The sequence below is a fragment of the Pteropus vampyrus genome, unplaced genomic scaffold, assembly GCF_000151845.1.
Source record: "Pteropus vampyrus isolate Shadow unplaced genomic scaffold, Pvam_2.0 Scaffold175, whole genome shotgun sequence".
NCBI classification, from domain to species: domain Eukaryota; kingdom Metazoa; phylum Chordata; class Mammalia; order Chiroptera; family Pteropodidae; genus Pteropus; species Pteropus vampyrus.
In genome coordinates this window covers 768780-787605 of record NW_011888956.1, presented here as the reverse complement: position 1 = coordinate 787605, position 18826 = coordinate 768780, and the positions used below count along the sequence as shown (strand labels likewise).

The 18826-nt window shown below is 50.8% G+C and overlaps 1 protein-coding gene across 1 annotated transcript; it reads right to left on the bottom strand.

Moving 5' to 3' along the window:
* Positions 1-1200: 1200 nt before the first annotated feature.
* KLF6 (Kruppel like factor 6) lies at positions 1201-9671 on the bottom strand. Its single transcript, XM_011370793.2, has 4 exons — positions 9334-9671; positions 6022-6595; positions 4562-4685; positions 1201-4166 (listed from the first exon to the last, which is right to left on the bottom strand). Exons 1-4 carry the CDS (start codon positions 9433-9435, stop codon positions 4115-4117), a joined length of 852 nt encoding a protein of 283 aa, XP_011369095.1. The 5' UTR covers positions 9436-9671; the 3' UTR covers positions 1201-4114.
* Between the last annotated feature and the right edge of the window lie 9155 nt (positions 9672-18826).

Sequence of the window (18826 nt, the reverse complement as noted above, 5' to 3'; positions counted from 1 at the left end):
CTCAGCCATCAGGTCAGGCCGCTCCGACGGTTACTCATCTTGCCCTGCGCTTGTGGACACAACACACCCAGGACATGGCTCATCCTGGCCCACATTTCCCCTGCTCCCTGCTCCCGCCCACACTGCCTCGCCTACCCCATGGCTGATGTTTTTGCTGCAGTTCTAGAAAGAAAATTATTTAACATCCCTAATCTGGGGGTGCGTTTAAAATTCCCCTCCCTAATTATAAAATGAAAAGCGACAGGTGTGAGCTCTACACATCTAGCGAAACGAAGGCATGCCACGAAGAGAAGTCACGGGCACTTGAAGTGACTGAAGTTCAAGAACCTCCTCGCAGCTCAACAGAGCGGCCTTTAGGAGGGCTCCCGGGGAGATTTCCAGTCCTCTCGCCCCTCGTAGGAAGCCCACGTGGATTGTACCCTGTCACCACCGATTAGCTTAGTGTGGCCTGAAATGGCCTTGCCGATGAACCCATTTTTACGAAACACATAATAAAACTGAGACCGAGATCCAACACGACTCACACGAAACCCTCCTAAAAAACCCAGCGTGGACGGTTTGTTTTCAAACTCTACATTGGACGTACTCCATTGGCCTTAAAAATAAAAGCTATAAAATCGCATGGTGAGGATGTAAACAGTCTCTTACTTTCTGCCCGGTTTCACTGAGCTAAGCGGTGAAGGCCACGGGGAAGGCTTTCGGGCCTGCCGTCCCTCTGTCATTTTCGCCTCCCTCGGTGACATCTCTGCCAGGCGTGTGGGGCCAGGTCCGAGGCTGGTCCTGCTCCCACTGCTTAACCGGACAGGGCTGCAGGGGCGGGGGGGAATGGGGGCATCGAGTCTGGCATTGTGCATAGGGCTCGGCGGTACAGTCCCCTGCCCGGAGTGACAGGAAGATAAAACACAGCAAGTGTTCTCCTGCTGTGTCCCAAAGCCTGGCAGTTGCTTTCGGGTCCCCAGAGAAGGGGACTCAGTGAATTTCAGGAGGAAATGTTGGGCTCCTCTTTGCACACTTGCTCCTAGGACAGGCTGTGAAGCTGAGGGGAAGGGACGAGGCACGCAAGTGGCTCTCTGGCTGCACAGGGCGATTTGTCAAGGAAAGGCCAGGGTGATTAATCGGGCAGGAATCTGTTTACACCCCATGCCCCACCCCCCCACCCCCGTGCCAAAAACAAAAAACAAAAAAAAACCAGAGTCAAGATGCTGATAAGAATTCTTTTATGTTATTCCAATAAAAAATACATTCATACAGAAATATAACAATCTTGCAAAAAACAATTTCAAATAAAATCTTGTAAAACAAAATTTTACAAAAATCTTACAAAGATTCTTTAGATAATAGGGTGCTTCAAAAAAAAAGAAATTTCACTAATAGAAACTTTTTTTTAATGTCAAGCAAAAAGTTTCTGCTTGATTGAGGCTCAGTTATCACCTGAACAGAATGTAATTCTTTATGTACTTGCTTATTATGAAAATTACAGGCATCGACATACATGGTACCCAGCCCCACCCAATCAGACAGCTCCATGGTGTTTCAGAAGTGAGACAAGCCAGTGCAAGTTTTTTTTTTTTTTTTTTTTTTCCTTTGTCTTTTGTTTACCTTCTTGCTCAATGGAATTGTCATGGCTAAGCGCACAGCAGGGCCAAAAAAGGAGTTTTCCAAAATCCAGCAAATCAAGAGCCTGGATTTTGAATTGCCGAAAGTGCATTTTCCCCCTTAGCGAAATGAAATGAGTTCTTTAGGTAAGTGTATTCATCAGCCCAGATAAAAAAAACCAGTTATGCGAGCTCTCCTCATTGCTCGTTTCCAGGAAGATCAAACAAAATACCAGCCCAGCCAGATTCGTATGTGTATATATATGTGTGTATATATATATAAAGAAAAGACCCACACCCACAAGCCAGCAGCTGGATGAAATGTCAGCTGTCCACACTGCAGTGTGCCAATTCGGGGTAATTACTTGTTGGAAAAACTGGAAGAATCTATGTGCTGGAAAAAATATCTTCATCTGCATAAAAAGTGTTCTAAAGAGAATCCCTGTGATTCGCTGACTTCTAATAAGGCCGAAATTCCAAATCACAACCTCAGGGTGTCTGAGGCTAACCAGTGGGCTAGTATTCTGTCCATGCCACTCCTGAATGGCCAGTGGTGCCCCGGTTCCAGGCCTGCTCAAAACAATATGCAGAGTCAGAGGTCTGGAACAGAGTCCACGCCAAGAGTCCATAGCAAATCATTAAATTAAAGATAAAAAGCCTTTATAAAAGTTAGATAATAGTTTTCATTTTTACCTCCTTTATGGCCATTTTGAAATATTTCTTCACAGGCTGTGGAATTTTCTAGCTAAACATCTAATTTCTCCTTAAAAAAATATTTATATATATATTATATATATATATATATATATATACACACACACACACACACACACACTCACACACATACACTTACTATACACACAAATACACATACACAAGAATTCTGCCCACTTTTTAAAAAAGTAATATACTTTCTGTATTACCAACAGATAGCTAGATAGATATGTGAAACTCGTGCCTTTTAAGCAAATACATTAACATGGTTTTTATAGTTCTGTATCTTTAATATGTGTGCAAACATTACATATTAAACACAGCCGGTGTGTGAGCTATACAGTTGTTGTGCAAGGTCTATGCGAAGTCTCATGGTCGCTGAAACGGTCAGATTTTCCAATTATCGTGTGTTTTCCACTTTAACACTGACAGTCAAGTTATCTAAAATATTGAGTGAATACTGATTTGTTTGGGAAGTTTTCATCTCTCTATTTGTCTTTGTGAAGGATGACCTCAACGAGTTTTTTTTTTTTTTTCTTTCAGTATTTTACATTGATACAGTACAATGCCAGGTGAAAAAAGAGCCTTAATAAAGCATGCATCACCCATACCCCTGTTTGAGACCCCCGACATAAGGGGCCACTTGCATAAGGCACCATTATTAAAATCTACAGTGCATTAACAGCTAGAAAACCAGAAATTAGTCCTCAAGGCATAAATAAGAGAAACTTAGCTGCATAAGAAAACAGTTTCTAAGCTTTAGTGGTTTCATCCACCCAACCGAGAAAAGTTGTGGGTTCTCAGTCTAACGCGACGTGAGACCAGCCGTCCCCAGCCCTCGCGTTCTCGGCACCCGGCGTGGGACCAGAGTCTCAAACGGCCTCACGACATGCTCCGAAAAGGTCATTCGAATTCCGAGTCATTGAAAGAATAACCCCGTGCTGCACACTGCCTTTCTGGAAGGGGAGTGTCAGAGATCGAAGCGGGGAGAAGGCCTATGGATCGCCGGGCCCAGATGGCGAGGGGGTCACACGAGGCCACACGTGGCACGTTAGCTGCTCAGTGACCGGGATCCAAGCTGTGGTCCTGATTTAAAAATGGAAGAGCAGAAAGCTCCCCAGAACGCGCGTTGCTTCTGTCTTGGAAGGAAGCTGACCCCTGTGTCCTGTCTGTGAGCACACTGCTTACACAACGGGCAACAAACGAGCTCCGCGGAGCCGCGGACACTCTGCGCCAGACGCGGGAGCCCCTCGTGCCTGAGAGGGCGCCCCCTCCCCACGCCCGCTCACGGGCAGGGCCCTGACCCCCATCCCACCCTCCACGGTTTCCCTTCTTTTTTGATTTTTTTTTTTTCCTAAGGCGCAGACACCCCCCACCCCGAACCCCGGGAAATGATCGGTGGTCGTCGCATCTCGTGGATTACCGGTCACACACAAAACATTCAGACTCCATGTTTTCTGTCTCTTGCAGCCGCACAGGAAGCAGCGCCTCGTCACACAGTCCGTCACAGACCCCCACACACAGCCAACCCAACCACTGACATTCTCAGCGCACATGCTCACGGCAGAGGCGTAGGGACCACTCAGGGTAGGTACCGGTGGCTAGTCCAGGGCCACCCAAACACCGCACACCACGGCCGCTCCGCCGCTCACACGTGACGGTTCCGCCCTCGAAAGACCTTCCCAGGAGAGGTCCTGGAGGCTGCTGGGTGGGGCGCAAAGGGGCCGCTCCGCCGGACACACCCCCTTCCACGCCGGCAGGCCGCCTGGAAGCCGCTTTAGCCGCAGGGTCCGCGGTCTGCTCCCTCACAGGTGCCTCTTCATGTGCAGAGCCAGGTGGTCGGACCTGGAGAAACACCTGCGGAGCGAATGGGCGCCAGAGGGTCAGGCCCGGCCTGGCTGGGGGGGCCCTCCCGCCCGCACGCCCCGCCGTTAGGACAGGGGCAGCGCTGTCACCCCGCTCACTTCGGGGGCCGGGGAGTGCGCCCGGCAGCAACGTGAATTAAGGAGGTCTGCTCTGGGCTCCGTGGAGCCTCTGCCCTCGCCTTCCTGCCCCGTCTTCCAGTTCAAAAACCGCTGAAGGCTGAGCTTGGGAAAGTAGGAACGAGGTCTCTCCTGTTCCACCACACGGGACACACAGCTCCCTAAGTGGGGCGACTTAAGCCCCAGGCTATAAAGAGGCCGTGGGGGACAGGAGAGCATCTGCCCTGCTCCAGGGACACCACTCCTGCGCCCGGCGCGTGGACCACGTACCTGTCACAGTGAGAGCATTTAAAGGGCTTGGCACCAGTGTGCTTTCTGAAGTGTCTGGTTAACTCATCGCTTCTCGCAAAACGCCACTCACACCCTTCCCATGAGCATCGGTAAGGCTTTTCTCCTGGGAAGAAAGCACACGACAAGCACACCGTGACTCCATGGGGCAGGAAGGAAAGGCGCCCGCATCCACCACTCTGGCGATGGTCGACCCACCAGCCAGCTCTGGCTCGGGGCCTCAGGATACCCTAGTGCACCCAGCTGGGGCTCGGAGGTGACACCCAGGGGCTCTTTCCTGACCCAGCCTTGGGCCTCCGAAGGCTGTGGAAGGGACCCAGCGGCCACGTGGCCGTAACCAGGGATGTCGGGAGGATGATGACTCAGACTGAAGGGACACTCGGAGGAGGGGTGTCAGCCCACTGCACCCACCGCCCTTCGAGGGCGAGACTGCAAGGCTTTCTCCGTGAAGTGGTCTCTCCCCAGCACTCACTTCCCCGGGGGGCGTGCTTGGCCGTTTCCTCCGAGAAACTACGTTTCCCCAGAACTGAAGTCAGGAGTTTCTGGGAAACCCCGTGCAGGACCTTCAAAGAACTTTCTAGATGGCGATTGAATAACCAAGTCCACTCTGTTCCTCGGTCAGATTATGAATACAGTAAATTCAGTAAAAGGGCTACCCGAGGGTGGCAAACATCTGGCCGAGGCAATCCTAGAACTTTCTGTTGGCACAGACAGGGGCCTGGTCCCCGCTCCACCGTGAGCACCTGGGGGACCCTGACTGAGGGCTGAGCCACCTCCTCTCGCTACTGGGAAGATGAGAGTTTGAATGGCTTGGGCTCTAAAATCCTTCTGGCTCTGTAATTTCTGTGACTCATCGCTGGCTAGTTTCTCTAGACTATCATGCTCATTCTAAATGACACTTTCACCTGGGCTGCGGTATGTCACTGAGAATTCGGGCTTTGTTTGTTTGTCTGTCGATGGTGTTTGGACACTGGTGTCGGAATACAAAGGCAGCGTGGCGCACACACAGATCCCGGTAGGCGCCTGCCAGTCCACGCCGCTTCCCGTGGTGTCTACGTTCAGGTGCCATGCTCACGGCGCCAGCTCCGCGCTACCCAGCCACCCGCCGCCCTGATGCTCGAGGCTCATTGAAAGGAGGAGAGGCAATTCCACGCACTCTGACAGCCGGGGTGGCCGGAGGGGGGTGGGGGGGGTAGGGGGGGAGATGCAGATGATTTACCTCTTGTCTGTTTACTCTGAAAGCGTCAACCATTCATCGGGCACATGTCCAGTCTTTCACCTCCTACTCTGTCTTCCCCAGAGACCCAACTCTTTGGGGAAAGAATGAGGTGAGGATGTGTCTGCTCTGACAGCCTTCTGTGGGGCCCGGCCCCCTCCCAGGGCTGGTGCAATTCCGTGGCGCCCACCAGCGGCCCACCTCCCAGGTCGCGGGAGGGACTGACCTGTGTGAGTGCGCTGATGTGCTTTCAAGTGGGAGCTTTTGGTGTAAACTTTTCTGCAGCCATTAAAGTGGCACCGATGTACCCTCCTGCGGCCATCCGGGGAGGCGTCCCCGCTGCCCTTGTCACCAGGCTTCCCAGAAGTCCCACTGCGCATCTTCCCAGGAGGGCGTGGCTCACCGGGTGCACAGCCCCACAGGTGAGAAGGGTCTCTGCTGAGTTCTGGGGAAGAGGGCGGCGTGGAGGTGACCGAGGAGCTCAGGGTCCCAGAGCTGACCAGCGCTTCGCCGATGGGGTCGGAGGTGAACTTGGAAGTGGGTGAGAGTTCCTCGGAGCTGTCAGAGGACTCGCTGCTCACGTCTGAGTGCAAGCTGTTGGTCTCCAGGTTGTAACCAAAGCCGGGGCTGCTGAGCGCATCCTCTGGGGGGCTGGAGGACACCTGCACCTCCGGATCCTCCTTCTTCTCCCGAGCCAGGATGAGCTTGGCCCACAGATCTTCCTGGCTTTCGAATTTGATTTCGGAGGCTGACACATAGCAGGGTTCACTCTGCAGGTACCGTTCCAACTCCAGGCAGGTCTGCGTGAAAGGAACCACAAGAAGGCACGTGGTTACGACACCCGAAAATGGAACCAAAAGCACATCTCCAAAAACACGAAGGGATGAAGGGCAGACAGACTGGCTGTCACCAGAAGAACCGCATCTCCAAGAGAGCGAGGGGAAAGCTGTTTCTCGGAGGGGGCGTGGATTCGGAAGAAACACCAGAGGGGGACCTCTCCTGGCTGCCCCACTGTGGACCAAAGGCCACGATGGCGGACGGTCACCGAGGCAGTTTCGGTTCTAGTTACTAGTGTTGACTTTCCTATCGAGGGTAAGCCACACGAAGCCAAGCCGCCTCGGACACACACCCGGACAGGTCCGGCAGGATCATCTGACCGTCTGGAGAGCCATGTGCATCAAAAGCCCCAGCCAGTTTCCTTGCACACACCCAAGACAGAAAGGCTGCTCCGCTCACGGCGCGATGTGTGCTGACTGCATGCGTCGCCCTTCACAGACACGGCCTGCTGCAGGTCTGCAGTCAGGGCCCTCAGTGCAGCCGCACAGAAACCGCACAGAGAGCACCCATTTCCTGCGCAGCCCGGGCCCGGTGGGGGGGCTCTCCCAGGATGCATCCCCCAGCGCAGGGCCCTGTGCGCGCTCGCTGTGATGACTTCCACAGCGGCCCGAGAAAAACAAGCGCTTCGACAACAGCGTGGAGAAACCATTCCAGAACAGCCATCTGCTATTGAAAAGGAGGCAGGAGGGGAAATTCCTCCGGGCCTGCTGGGAGTGCCACAATGGACAAGAACTTCATCTGCTGGCCAAGAGTACAACTGCATGAGTCATCACTGTTTCTTTCACGCAATGCCAGAGGAGACTTCCTTTTGAAATTCTGACCAGCAGCCAAAAAGGACCCGGTTCAAATATACATGCAGTGAGTCACGGACAGAGTGCCCCTTCCTCAGACCCACAACCAACCTTTGGAGAAGCTACCACTGTCCGGAGGGACCAGCATCCCCTCTCCCCACCATCTCAAACTTTCTAGCCACTGGAAAAGAAAAACGGTAGGAAACGTTTCAGAATTAAATTGTATCTGTCCTCATCTTCACTAGAAGCAAGTGCCTGCATGGCCATATAAGGTCGTCCATATGACCGCAATCTTACAGATTTAAATTTCTACGGCACACTCTGTTCGATTTTAGCAAATCATTTTCAGGACTAGCAAAGCCTCCCCAAAGGGTTCTTGCCTGCTTACTTAGCAACGTGCCTGCTATCGGAATATAGCACGTACCCTTCCCCCTCCCCCAGACTCCTCACGGAGCAAGCATGAGCAAGCAAAGGGGGAAAAACAACCACTGTTTTCTCCTGATCCCTAAAATTAGACGTCTGGGTTACAACGCACACTGGAGTGTTCTGAAGAGAGACGCCTAGCTCGTTTATTGATGTTCGAAAGGAAAACGAAAGCACATTTATCGAGATCTTGCTAAACTTTAATAATCTGGCTAATTTAAAATCTCCATTATGCTGGTGAACGCTGAGGACCAGAAGGAAGCCCTCGGAGAGTCTGAAAGCCTCTGAAGGCAAGGAGCAGCACCGCCTGGCTTGTGGCCCAAATCCCAAATGCCCAAGGAAACTACTTAGATCAATTTCAGTCACGTCCCTGGGAGCAGCTTCTTAAGGAGGAAAAGGGAGGAAGGGAGGGGAAGGCAAGACTGGGCTGCGAACAATTAAGCAGGCTTGTGAAGGTTGCCACACTTTGCGTTTCATCCCTCTTAAAAGCTTTCTAGGCTTTCGAACCCACCGAATATATTTGGTCAGCTAATTCACTTGGTGATAAAAAGCAAACAGTTTTGAAGGGCAGAGAGACAGCCCCCCAAACCCGCCCTCTATCTTCTTAAAGACAATGGGACAAGTGTCAGAATCTCTCTCCCTTCAGGCAATTCTAACAAATTAGAAGGTGTGGAAATTAAGTTTCATAATTGTCGAATGCCAAAAATTCCAGTTCCACTAAAATATGCCGGAAATCGAGGCTCTTCTTCCCAACCTCAGACTTGAAGCAACTGGGGCAGGCTCATTGTCATATGACCGATAAGTCAGTCACTGGTTGTGCAAACATTTTTTTTTCTTTTTCTTTTTTTTTTTTTTTTCCGGTCAACAAAAGAAGCAGGTAGGAAAAACAAGACAGATAGAGTCAAATGTTAGGGATTCCAAAGAAACAACTGGAAATGGCCTGGCAGGGAAAGGAGCTGGTGGATGTTTTGCTGGTGAAATTTTTAATTGAGAAAAAAATTCTATGTAGAAACGCCAAAAAGGAAAACAAAAACAAACCCCTTAAAAAAAAAAATACCCTTGGCATCCACGCAAGTTCATATGACAAGATCCAGCTGTGGAGTCTGGAGCTGGTACAAGCACCAAACTTCTGCCAAGGGCTCGGGCCGGGATCAGGCCGCGGAGCTGGGTCTGCCCTCCGGTTCAGAAGCCCCAGAAACGGGCAAAAATACTCGGAGCGAAGAAGCGCTGTTGCGCCCCGCTCCAATGACAACTCCGCTGCACGCTGAAAAAAACCCGTTTTAACGTGCCTTCCGCACCGGAGGCAGCAGAAGTACGTTTTAAGACGATTTAATTTTTAAAAAAATAAATTCACCCAAACCATAAAAAAAATAGAAAAAAAAAGAAAAACACAAATGCACCTCCAACCACACACCGTCCTGTCCGAGCGTGCATGCACTCCCTCCGCGGCGCACCGGGGCACCTGGCACACGACCATTCCTATTTACCTGTTGCCAGTATTCCTCCAGGGAGGGCAGCGCCGAGAAGTACCCGGTCTCGTGCACAATCTGGAGTTCCTGGAAGATGCCGCACATTGGGAGTACATCCATGTCGGGTTGGAAAAGACAGTCCCGGCTGTCGTACAAACAGGGAGGTGTGCGGTCTGGAGTCGGGAGCGCAGCGGCCGTGCCTGCAGCGCCGGGAAAGTTTCATGCAAACTCAGTGCACAGCAATTAGGCGCCGCGGGTTCGGATCCTGCCGGAGCCTAGAGACGCGCTCCCGAGCCCACACAATATTTGCAAACACCGGACTGACTGCAAACGTAACCCCTGCAAAACTTCCCTATTCAAACCTCCGCTGCCAGCTCCCCTCCTCCCCGCCTGGCTCCCCCCACTCCCTCCCCCCCACGTGACCCGCACGGCCCGCCCCGCGCACCGCCCAATCACGCCGCGCCCGGCCCGGGGGCTGCGCGCCGATGATGTCAGCTGCGGCCAATGGCGGGCGGCGGCTCAGCGCGGCCCCGCCTGGCGTGACCGAGCCTCTCCATCACGGGCCTCGCCATTGGCCCAATTCGAACTTCGGGCGGCTCTGATTGGAAGGCGACCTCGCAGGCTATTTTTAGCAGGGTATTTAAGGCGCGGGCTGCCGCGCGCCGGAGGAGTCGGCGCTAGGAGGTGCGTGGCCGAGCGGCTCAGTGCGCCCGCGGCCCGGCCGAGGGTCCGGTCGCCGCGGTCCCCGTCACCCCCGTCCCATCCCGGTCACCCGGGCCCTGTCCCGTCAGCCCGGTCCCTGGCCCCTGCCCCAGGCTGAGCATCCTAGGGCGCCGCGGCCGGGCTGGGGGGAGCCGCGGGGGTCCCCGTCCCCGGCTGGTCCCTGTACCCCTCTTCCCTGCCTCCCTCTGTCCGCCCTCCTCCAACCTTAGTGCGGCTCCGCTTCCTCTGCCCCGGCCCTGCTCCGCTCCTCCGTGCAACCCTTGTCCCTCCTCCGACCTCGGGCGCCCTGCCGCCCCATTTCCCCTCCATCTCCTCCGGCCCCCTTTGTCCCCTTCCATCCCAAGTCCTTCACCATCCCCTCCGTCCCCCTCAGTCCTCAGGCCCAAGGCTGCGACTTGAGGGGACGGAGCAGCAGCACGGGGATGGCGAGGGGCAGGGAGGCCGCCCCAGAGGGTCCCGCGCGCCGAGTCAGCGGGACACGCCGCAGGTCCAGGTCCGAGGGCCCTCCTTCAGCCCCCCGCACAGGGGCAGCGGACACATCGGCGCGCCCCGGGACCTGCCCAACCTGCAGGAAGGGGGCAGAAGAGCCTGGAAGACCCATGTTGGATCTGCTGGCTCTTCAGGGGGTGCCTTAGGATAAAGTGTAAATTTCACACTCTGATTCTGTGGGAATGAATTTTGCCTTTAAAAAATAAACGGGCGTCCTATAACTAACTGTTCTCCGTGGAGTCCGGGAGCAGAAGAGTGCCCACACCAGCCGTGTACTTCTTACAAATGTAACTTCCAACATCCAGGGCCCCCAAACCTACAGAATCAGAAGCTGAGGGGTGGGGGCTGTGGGCTGTGGGCTGTGGCAGCCATAGTGTTTGAACAAGGCCCCCAGGTGAATCTGTTGCCCAGGAAAGTTTCCAAAGCAGACACCCCTATAAAATGTCCTTTTACTTGTTACATACCAAGCAACAGCCCTCATTCTAAGAAGATTCAGAGTCTACTTCCAATTGGGAGAAATCTGTTTTATCTTGTAGAGCTGCAATCTCAGAGAATCCTCACCAAGGTTAACAAGGAGGCTTCTCCCTCTGTGAATGTGTAAACAATTTAAATTAGGTTGAAGCTGACATTCGGTGTGTGTGTGTTTCATATAAATTATCTCCTAAAATATAATGTTCATTTTCAAGAAAAACGGCAAGACCAGGAAGAATGTGCATTTTAAATTCAAAGTGGAAAACTACTTCCATTCTTATTTCAAAATAGAGTTTAATGAACATATTTTTAAATAAAGTATTTTCTAATGGAGCATGTAATAGGATTTTGAGAGGATTTTGTATGTTAGATTTTAGCAGCTAAAACAGCAGAGGAGATCTAGGTTAGGGCCCTGTCAGACTCTAGGCAGGGGCCTTTGTGAATCAGACGTTAGGGAAGGTTATTTTATTGTACCTATTACATAGTCTCTGAAGATGATCCAAAATGAATGGATAAAAATGATCATTGGCCTGCGTCTGATTTTACCCAGAGACAAAGAGCATGACTCCACAAGTGACATGAGCACCTTGAGTCTGTTTCGGGGAACAGAAATGGTTTGGCCTTGAACCATTCATAGACTGAGCCCCGGTGACCAGCTGCTGGGCGTATTTGGGGTATGATTCCGAGTGTGGTTATATTGGGGACAGGGTTTTCTCAGTAACTAGCAGCAGTAAGTACCAAAGGAAGCAAGAATCTGTTGACTATGCAAGTGAAGGCCAGCATCCTAGACCACTTGGAGGAGTGTTAGGTGGCGAGGAGACAGGGGTGTTCCCCAAGTCACTGTGTCCCGATGGCTTTCTTGTGCATTGCATGTGGGTGTCAGGGTTAGGGTACCCTTATTTACTTTTTGGATAATTAATTTTTCATGGTCTTACTAATTTTTCTTTATCGCCATTCCTAAATTTTCCTGGTCTCTTACAGGCACTGACCAGTACTTAGAAGATCGTAGAGTTTATTGTTAAAATAGTGAGCCTAGCACAAACTTGCAGCTGTTGACAGCTGAGTACTGGGGATGCCACGTGCAGCGTGATGACCACAGCTAATGCCGCCTTTCAGTAAACGAGAAGGTTGTTAAGAGAGCAAATCCTGAGCGTTCCCATCACGAGATTTTTCCTCTTTATTTTTCCCTTCTTTAAAAAAAAAAAAAGGTATCTATATGAGAATATGGATGTTAGATGAACTTACTGTAGTAATCATCTCACACTATATGTAAATCAAACCACCATGCTGTGTGCTTTAAACTTACACAGTAATTTATGGCAATTATTTCTCAGTATAACCGGAAAAAAATAGTGAACTTAATTGGACGTAATACAGATACACTCAAAATGGTAATTTTTAGAAAAAATAAAAAGGCCCAAAAACAGATTTGTACAGTACACTGAATTTCAAAGAGAATAAATCCTATGACTTCCTGCTGCACCCAATAGCTACTCAACACATATGATTCATACCCTGTGACTGGCCAGGTAACTGAGATTCATACATGCACAAAACAGGTGAAAGTCCCAGTCATGCGGGGAGGCAGGAGATTGTCGTAGTCTTAAAAAAAAGGGGGCATTACCCCTCCTTGTGTATGTCACTATTTGGTGGGGATATAGCGTCAGCTTCCTATGTGAAAACATACACTGGGATCTGAGCAAAAGCGCCTGATTGTTAGAAAGATCAAAGACAAACCGCAGGAGGAGAGAGTCGTTCAGAGCGGGGACGGGCTTCGGTTATCTGCCCGACCTATGTGGCCTTGGTCACGTCCTTTAAGGAGGAGATAAAATGGCCTAGTACAGTCAGTTGGGTAAAACTGAAAGAGGTTAAAATCCCCGATTCATGACATATAGTCATCAGTCAATAAACCGAAAGCAGTATTCACTTATTCAACATTCATCCATTTCTAAGTGTGCTGTTGATATTTTATAATTCCCTAAAAAAAAAAAAAAGAAAGAAAGAAAGAAAAAGATACGTGAACACAGACATCAAAATGAAAGCCCCTTGCAGGTCACATAGCCAAGCAGAGGCAAAGCTGGGTCCGCCGTCAGGTCCAGTAAGTCCACGAGAGCCCTTGCCCCACCCCACACTGCGGTCTCTTGCTCCACTCTTGCTCCAGCTGGTGAGACGACCCTGTCCTCCCCTCATCTCCATCTGCTGATCTCCTTTTCCGATTGTCCAGCCGCCCGCCTGCACCGCCATCTTCAGAAGGTCAGGACCATTCAGCGTGACGGCTCCAGGCCCTTTTGCATTCCTGGGTGATGGAGCTGTCTGACCCCTGGCAACCCTGTGTCATTCCCTCAGCCCCTCCCCACTCACCTCCACTCCCTCCTCCACTTTCTGCCCTCCCACTCATTTCTTTGATGCCACTAAGCTCTCCACTACATTTAGGAAAAAAAAAAAAAATCTATCGTTTAAAAGAGTTTGCTCCGTAAACCTAAGTTTCAACTTAATTGAAAGGTTTATGGGATGATATGTTGGTTTGGAGCACGTTTGATCTTCCTGTTCTTGCAGATAATTCAAGAGGTGCCTTTAAGAGGGGTCTTGTGAATCTGTTCCAAGGATCATTCCAGAAATGCCCCCAATGATATTGATTGAGGATGCTCCCATTGGGCAAGCAGCCATTTTTGTTCTATTTTTATTTTTAGTGACATCACCAAAACGTCAATTACTCTATGACATTACGGCACATAGTCACTCTTTAAAATAACTATTAGTACTGAAGCTAGCTAATAAGGAAAGCTCTCTATTATTCGTTTTTAACAGATAGTCAACTTAATTGGTTTCTCCCGGGAGCATCTAGACGCCCTTTGTAGTTCAGTCACATGGGCCAAAAAGTAGACCATTCCTACGAAAACTCCCATAAGCTGAAATGGCGTAAGAGGGAGAAGCGGTTACCTTAGACATATCTTGCTAAGGGGCGGGCGGAATAAGTAGACGCGGCCAGAGTCACAGGGTCTGGGGCCGATATGTCAAGGGTGGCCCCCGGGGAAGGAGCCGCGGGGCCACACTGCCCTGTCACAGCTCTGCGGGCTGCAAAACAACCTCTGAACACTATTTTTTCATAAAAGCAAAAATCTCCCATTTCTTTCAGTTAGCGGAAACGGGTACTAACGTAGTTCTTTAGTAAAAGTAAAGCAGAATAATGCACACTTTTGAAAAGCAGGGCAGGCTGGGTATGTATGAGGGGGGAGAGGTTTTGCCCCATCTCATACCACATACCAAAGCTAATTTGAGGCAGATTGTAGAGTAAATGAAAAGCTAAGCCGTAAAACTTGCGTAAGAAAACAGGAGGAAATCATCGTGACTTGGGGATAGTCGAGCTTTCTTGGATAAAACATGGAAAGCAATACCTTCGAGAAGAAATTTTTTTCTCTCTGATAAATTAGACTTCATCAAAATTCAAAATGCCGTCAAAAGACAACACCACGAAATAAAGACAAGTCGCAGATTGAGAGAAAATATTCCTAAAAGATATATATAGTATCGAACGGGTACCCTGGGAGTATAAATGACATATACACGTCAGCAATAAAAATATTTTTTTAAACATAAAAAATAGGGAAAATGTTTGATAGTTTACAAAAAAGATATATGAACGGATAGTACACACATGAAAACGTGTTCGGAAATGTGAAATAAAGCCCATGGCACTGGCCGAGAAGCATCAGGAGTTGGTGATGATAAACAACTGGTCATGGTGACGGGTGATGGTGACGAGTGACGGGCAATAGCAATGCGTGACAGGTGATGGAGGGTGCGCCTGTTCTATGTCTGCATAGAGGTGTGGGTTACACAGATGATTGCATTTGTCCAAACTGATCCTATGGTACATTTGACTTGTGTATTTCACTTTCTGTAAATTTTTATCCGCCCCCCTCCATAAAAGGAACCGTAATAAACATTGAATTCTAGTTAATGATGTGCACACTGCAGAAAGTGTACTAAGGTGAGCAGTGTGCGTGAGGAGGGGGATAGAGGGGGGAGGGGGAGGAGGAGGAATGTCTTATGTTGATTTAAAGCTTCTAATGAGTCACAATTTAAAAATAATTTGTATATTGTGTATTAGTTTCCTATGTATGTGAAGGGTGACATTCCTGTGTGTTTGGCGGTGCCACCCTCTGAGGTAAAGGCCGTTGGTGTCCCATTTCACAGACCTGGAAACGAGATGAGAGGCAGGGCCACCTGCCTGGGGTCCCTCGGCCATGAGTAGCAGAAACCCCCCGGGTAGAGACGTGGGCACAGACGTGGCAGCGCTGGGCACAGAGCGGGCACCGCAGGTTTGCTTCAGAGGAGGACTGTCGGGGTCGCCGACAGGAGCCGAGGGCAACGGGACTGCCGCCTCGGGGTGGGCTGGTGAGCCGTGGGGCCCGCAGACTCGGCCTGGCTGCGGGGCTGTGGGCTGTCGTGGGAAACGTCGGTTTTCTCCTGCTTTGGTCAGTCGGGTGTGTGTGCCGACTTCAAATACCTGAGATTCCTCTGTAACTGTCCCTCCTGCGTGTCCTTTGAGATCCACCCCCCCAAATGCACCTTCAGCGCCTTCCCAGCAGCCCGCCGAAGTGCCAGGCATCTGGCTGTGTCCTGGTCCCCGCTGCATGGCCCTGGGCCATGACCGTGGGCTGCTGCTTTGCCCCTCCTCGGGTCTGAGACCTCCTGGAAGAGAGGCAGGGGCCTCCGCACCTCGCTCCCATGATGGGCGGGCTTAATATTATACCGAGTGGGAAACGTAGCTCAGCTTCCTGTGAAACAGTGCTCTGCAGGAGAACTGGTCGAGCGTTTACCTGCCCATGGGTGAGCTCTTGTTCTGCATCATGGCTGCCTGTGAACCCTCCCTGGCCCTCGCGGACTGGCCGCTCCTAGGAAGGAGTGACTTCATCTTCCCTCTGCAAATATCAGCAGGCGCTCACCCAGAGAGAAGTTTCTAGAGGCAGTAATGTTGCCTCTACTCTATCGGGCAGCCTCTAAAAATTAAGATTCAGAGTAAGGGTTTTGAAGAAGGCAAAAGAGAAGGGAAGATTGCCAGGGATCAACGACTGATGCCTTTGGTATAAATCCAGACCCCGCCATTGACCATGAAATTGTTAAGGATCAAAAAAGAGAGAAAACATGAAAACAGTAAGTTAAGCAAAAGAACTGAGACCAGCAACCACAGGTAAGATTAAACTCTGTCCTTGTAAATCAAATGAGTTATGATTATGTTTGCCAGTGAATACCTTTAACCTTATTCTGCTCTACTATGTTCTAAATTAAAAGGACTACTAATAACACTTTCTAAAAACTTAGCGATTGCTAAGAACAAAATGATTAAGCCCGAAACACTCCAAACACTCATGATTTTTCTTCGTCTCCTCTGACGGCAATTGACATTTAGCCCAATGCCTGGAAGTTAGCCGCCGCTCGACAAATGCTTTTTGAAAGAGCGAGTCCCTGCGAGACTGTGCAGGGGTAAGGGAAGACAGGGGTCGACGGTGTCACCTCACGGTCTTCTCTGATTTTAGTGAGTGACAAGGAAATCGGCCCTTTCATTTAATTCATTAATGATTTTGCTCACTTTCCCCGCCTTCTCTTTCCCCATCTAGAAGGAGAGAGAAAGAATGACTCCGCGTCACCCCAAATGGGTCATCGTTTATTTTACTTTGCATCCTGAGTTGCTTTGTGCTCAGGAACCAACCGTATGGGTTGTTGTCCTGAGTCGGTGAACGTCTGTGGGATAAATCACAGGTTAACTCAGAAATGTATGAAGAATGACACTTTCGCGTTCGCCAGAGAAACTGAAGGGAGAGAAAACATGGTGAGCTGTTGGATGGGATGATGACGCCCGAGGTCACAAACGGCCCGACTCGGCGGTGGAACGCGCGGCTGTTCCCGGCCTGCATCACTCTGCGGATGCTGTTTTCCCCTGTTTTCTGCATTTACTCCTTTGTTGTTCTGGAGCACGTCCTTCGGGAACTTCCTGAGAAAAGTGTGGAAGGTCACCTTTCTGAGTCTTCGTCTGGATTTTTTTCCTCTGCTCACACAGTCAGTTAATAATTTCACTGAGTGGGACTTGCTCTCGGAACTTTGAAGACATCGCTCCATGAGTCCCACGTGCAGTTATCTCTTTAATCGGCTTTTCTAGATTTTTGGTCTTCTCGTGCGCCAGGTGACACCTGAGTGCTTGTGGTTTTCTAGGACTTTATGTTGCTGGGGGTGTCTCCAGGTAGCTCTCCTGGTGGGAATTCTACTCCAGGCTCTGTAAGGGGAGGGGTATTTAGGATAAGTGGGCTGGGAGCCCCCACAGGCAGCGTACTGACCCAACGCCAGACACGGTCTCAGACATTTTCCCCAGCGTCTTTGGGTGAGAGTTGTTCAGTGTTTGCTGGAGCATAAATGCCCAAGCCGTGTGCACATGGGCGGAAAGGGGGCATAGCTTAGCAACCCACAGAGATGATCTCATTACACCGGTGTTCATGGTTATGTTTCTTTCTTACTCTGCCAATGATAAACATCTGTTTTCTTTCCATTTTCGTGTACTGGGTTTCATAAATGCCTGAGAAGCCTAAGATATAAGAAAAACAAAAACAAAAAAACACAAAAAACAAAAAACTGGAGAGGGACGGGAGGGGCAAAGAGAAACGTCCATGGAGAAAGGGAACTTTCCCTAGGAAGTTCCCGTTTCTTTCAGGAGGAAGCACAAATGACTTTTTTGTAACCAGGGGACCACGCTGAGAATGTGGCAAATGCACACATCCAGGTTTTTGTGACATTTTTCTCTGAAAAGAGGAGTGTCCTGAGTACAGGTGACCTCAGGCAGCTCAGTCCAGAGGGCCACGTGCCCTCCACGCAGCTTCTCATCTCCGCGAAGCACTGGCGTTTTCAGGTGAGCCGGAGGTCCGTGCCATCCACCTGGGAGTCCCGTCCCCCTGGCACAGGAATGTCTCCCGTGTCACAGAGGAGCTGCTTGTGTCCGGGTGCCTGCTCTGCTGAACAGTGTCCCGTGTCTTCAGGAAGCAGCAGGACCAATGGTGCTGGTCCCGTACACCTCGCGTTTTAGCGGAAGGACAAGCAGGTGTCAAAGAATGCCACAGGGGATGACAGGTGCCGTGCAGGGTGCGGGCTGCAGGGAATGGGCAGGGGGCTGTCGGGGGCCGTCTCATAGGGGGTGGCGTGCCTTTGTGCAGTGGGAGGCGCGGGAGGGTGCAGCCCAGGCACAGTGACACCTGGGGGAAGTGCACGCAGACCACAGTTGTCGAGTGACTCCGTAATTGAAAAAGATGTTTTAGGGTTTCTTATCCCTTTAGGAAATTCTTTATGTATAAATTGCATTTTTTAAATTAGATAACATTTGTTCTGAGGTGGCCTCAAATGTTGAACTTCTAGGAGATCGTGAGGACCTAACTTCTTGGGGCACATGAGTAGTTTAGGACTTCTGGTGCATGGAAGGGCCTCCTGTCTGCACACGTGGTAAGAGCGTTTGAATCCTGTGTCGCACACCTGGCCGGCTGCCGCCCAGGGAGGACCAGGCATTTCACATCCCGTGTTTCATGATCCCACTCCGGTTTACGGTTTTGTTGCTCTGACACAGAGCCTGCGACCCGCCTTGTGCACAGGGCTCTTCAGTTTTGATTTCTTGTGGGGCCAACGCTGAGAGTTGAGGGGCGAGCACGTACTACCCCAGGTGACGATACGCTGAGTGGTAAATTCACGGACGCACGAGCTGGCTCGAGGGCCGGTGTTCGCCCGGGCCGACCGCGCCATCGGGCACCTGGTGGGCCCTCCCCCGAGTTCCGTGAGCGACTTCTTGGTG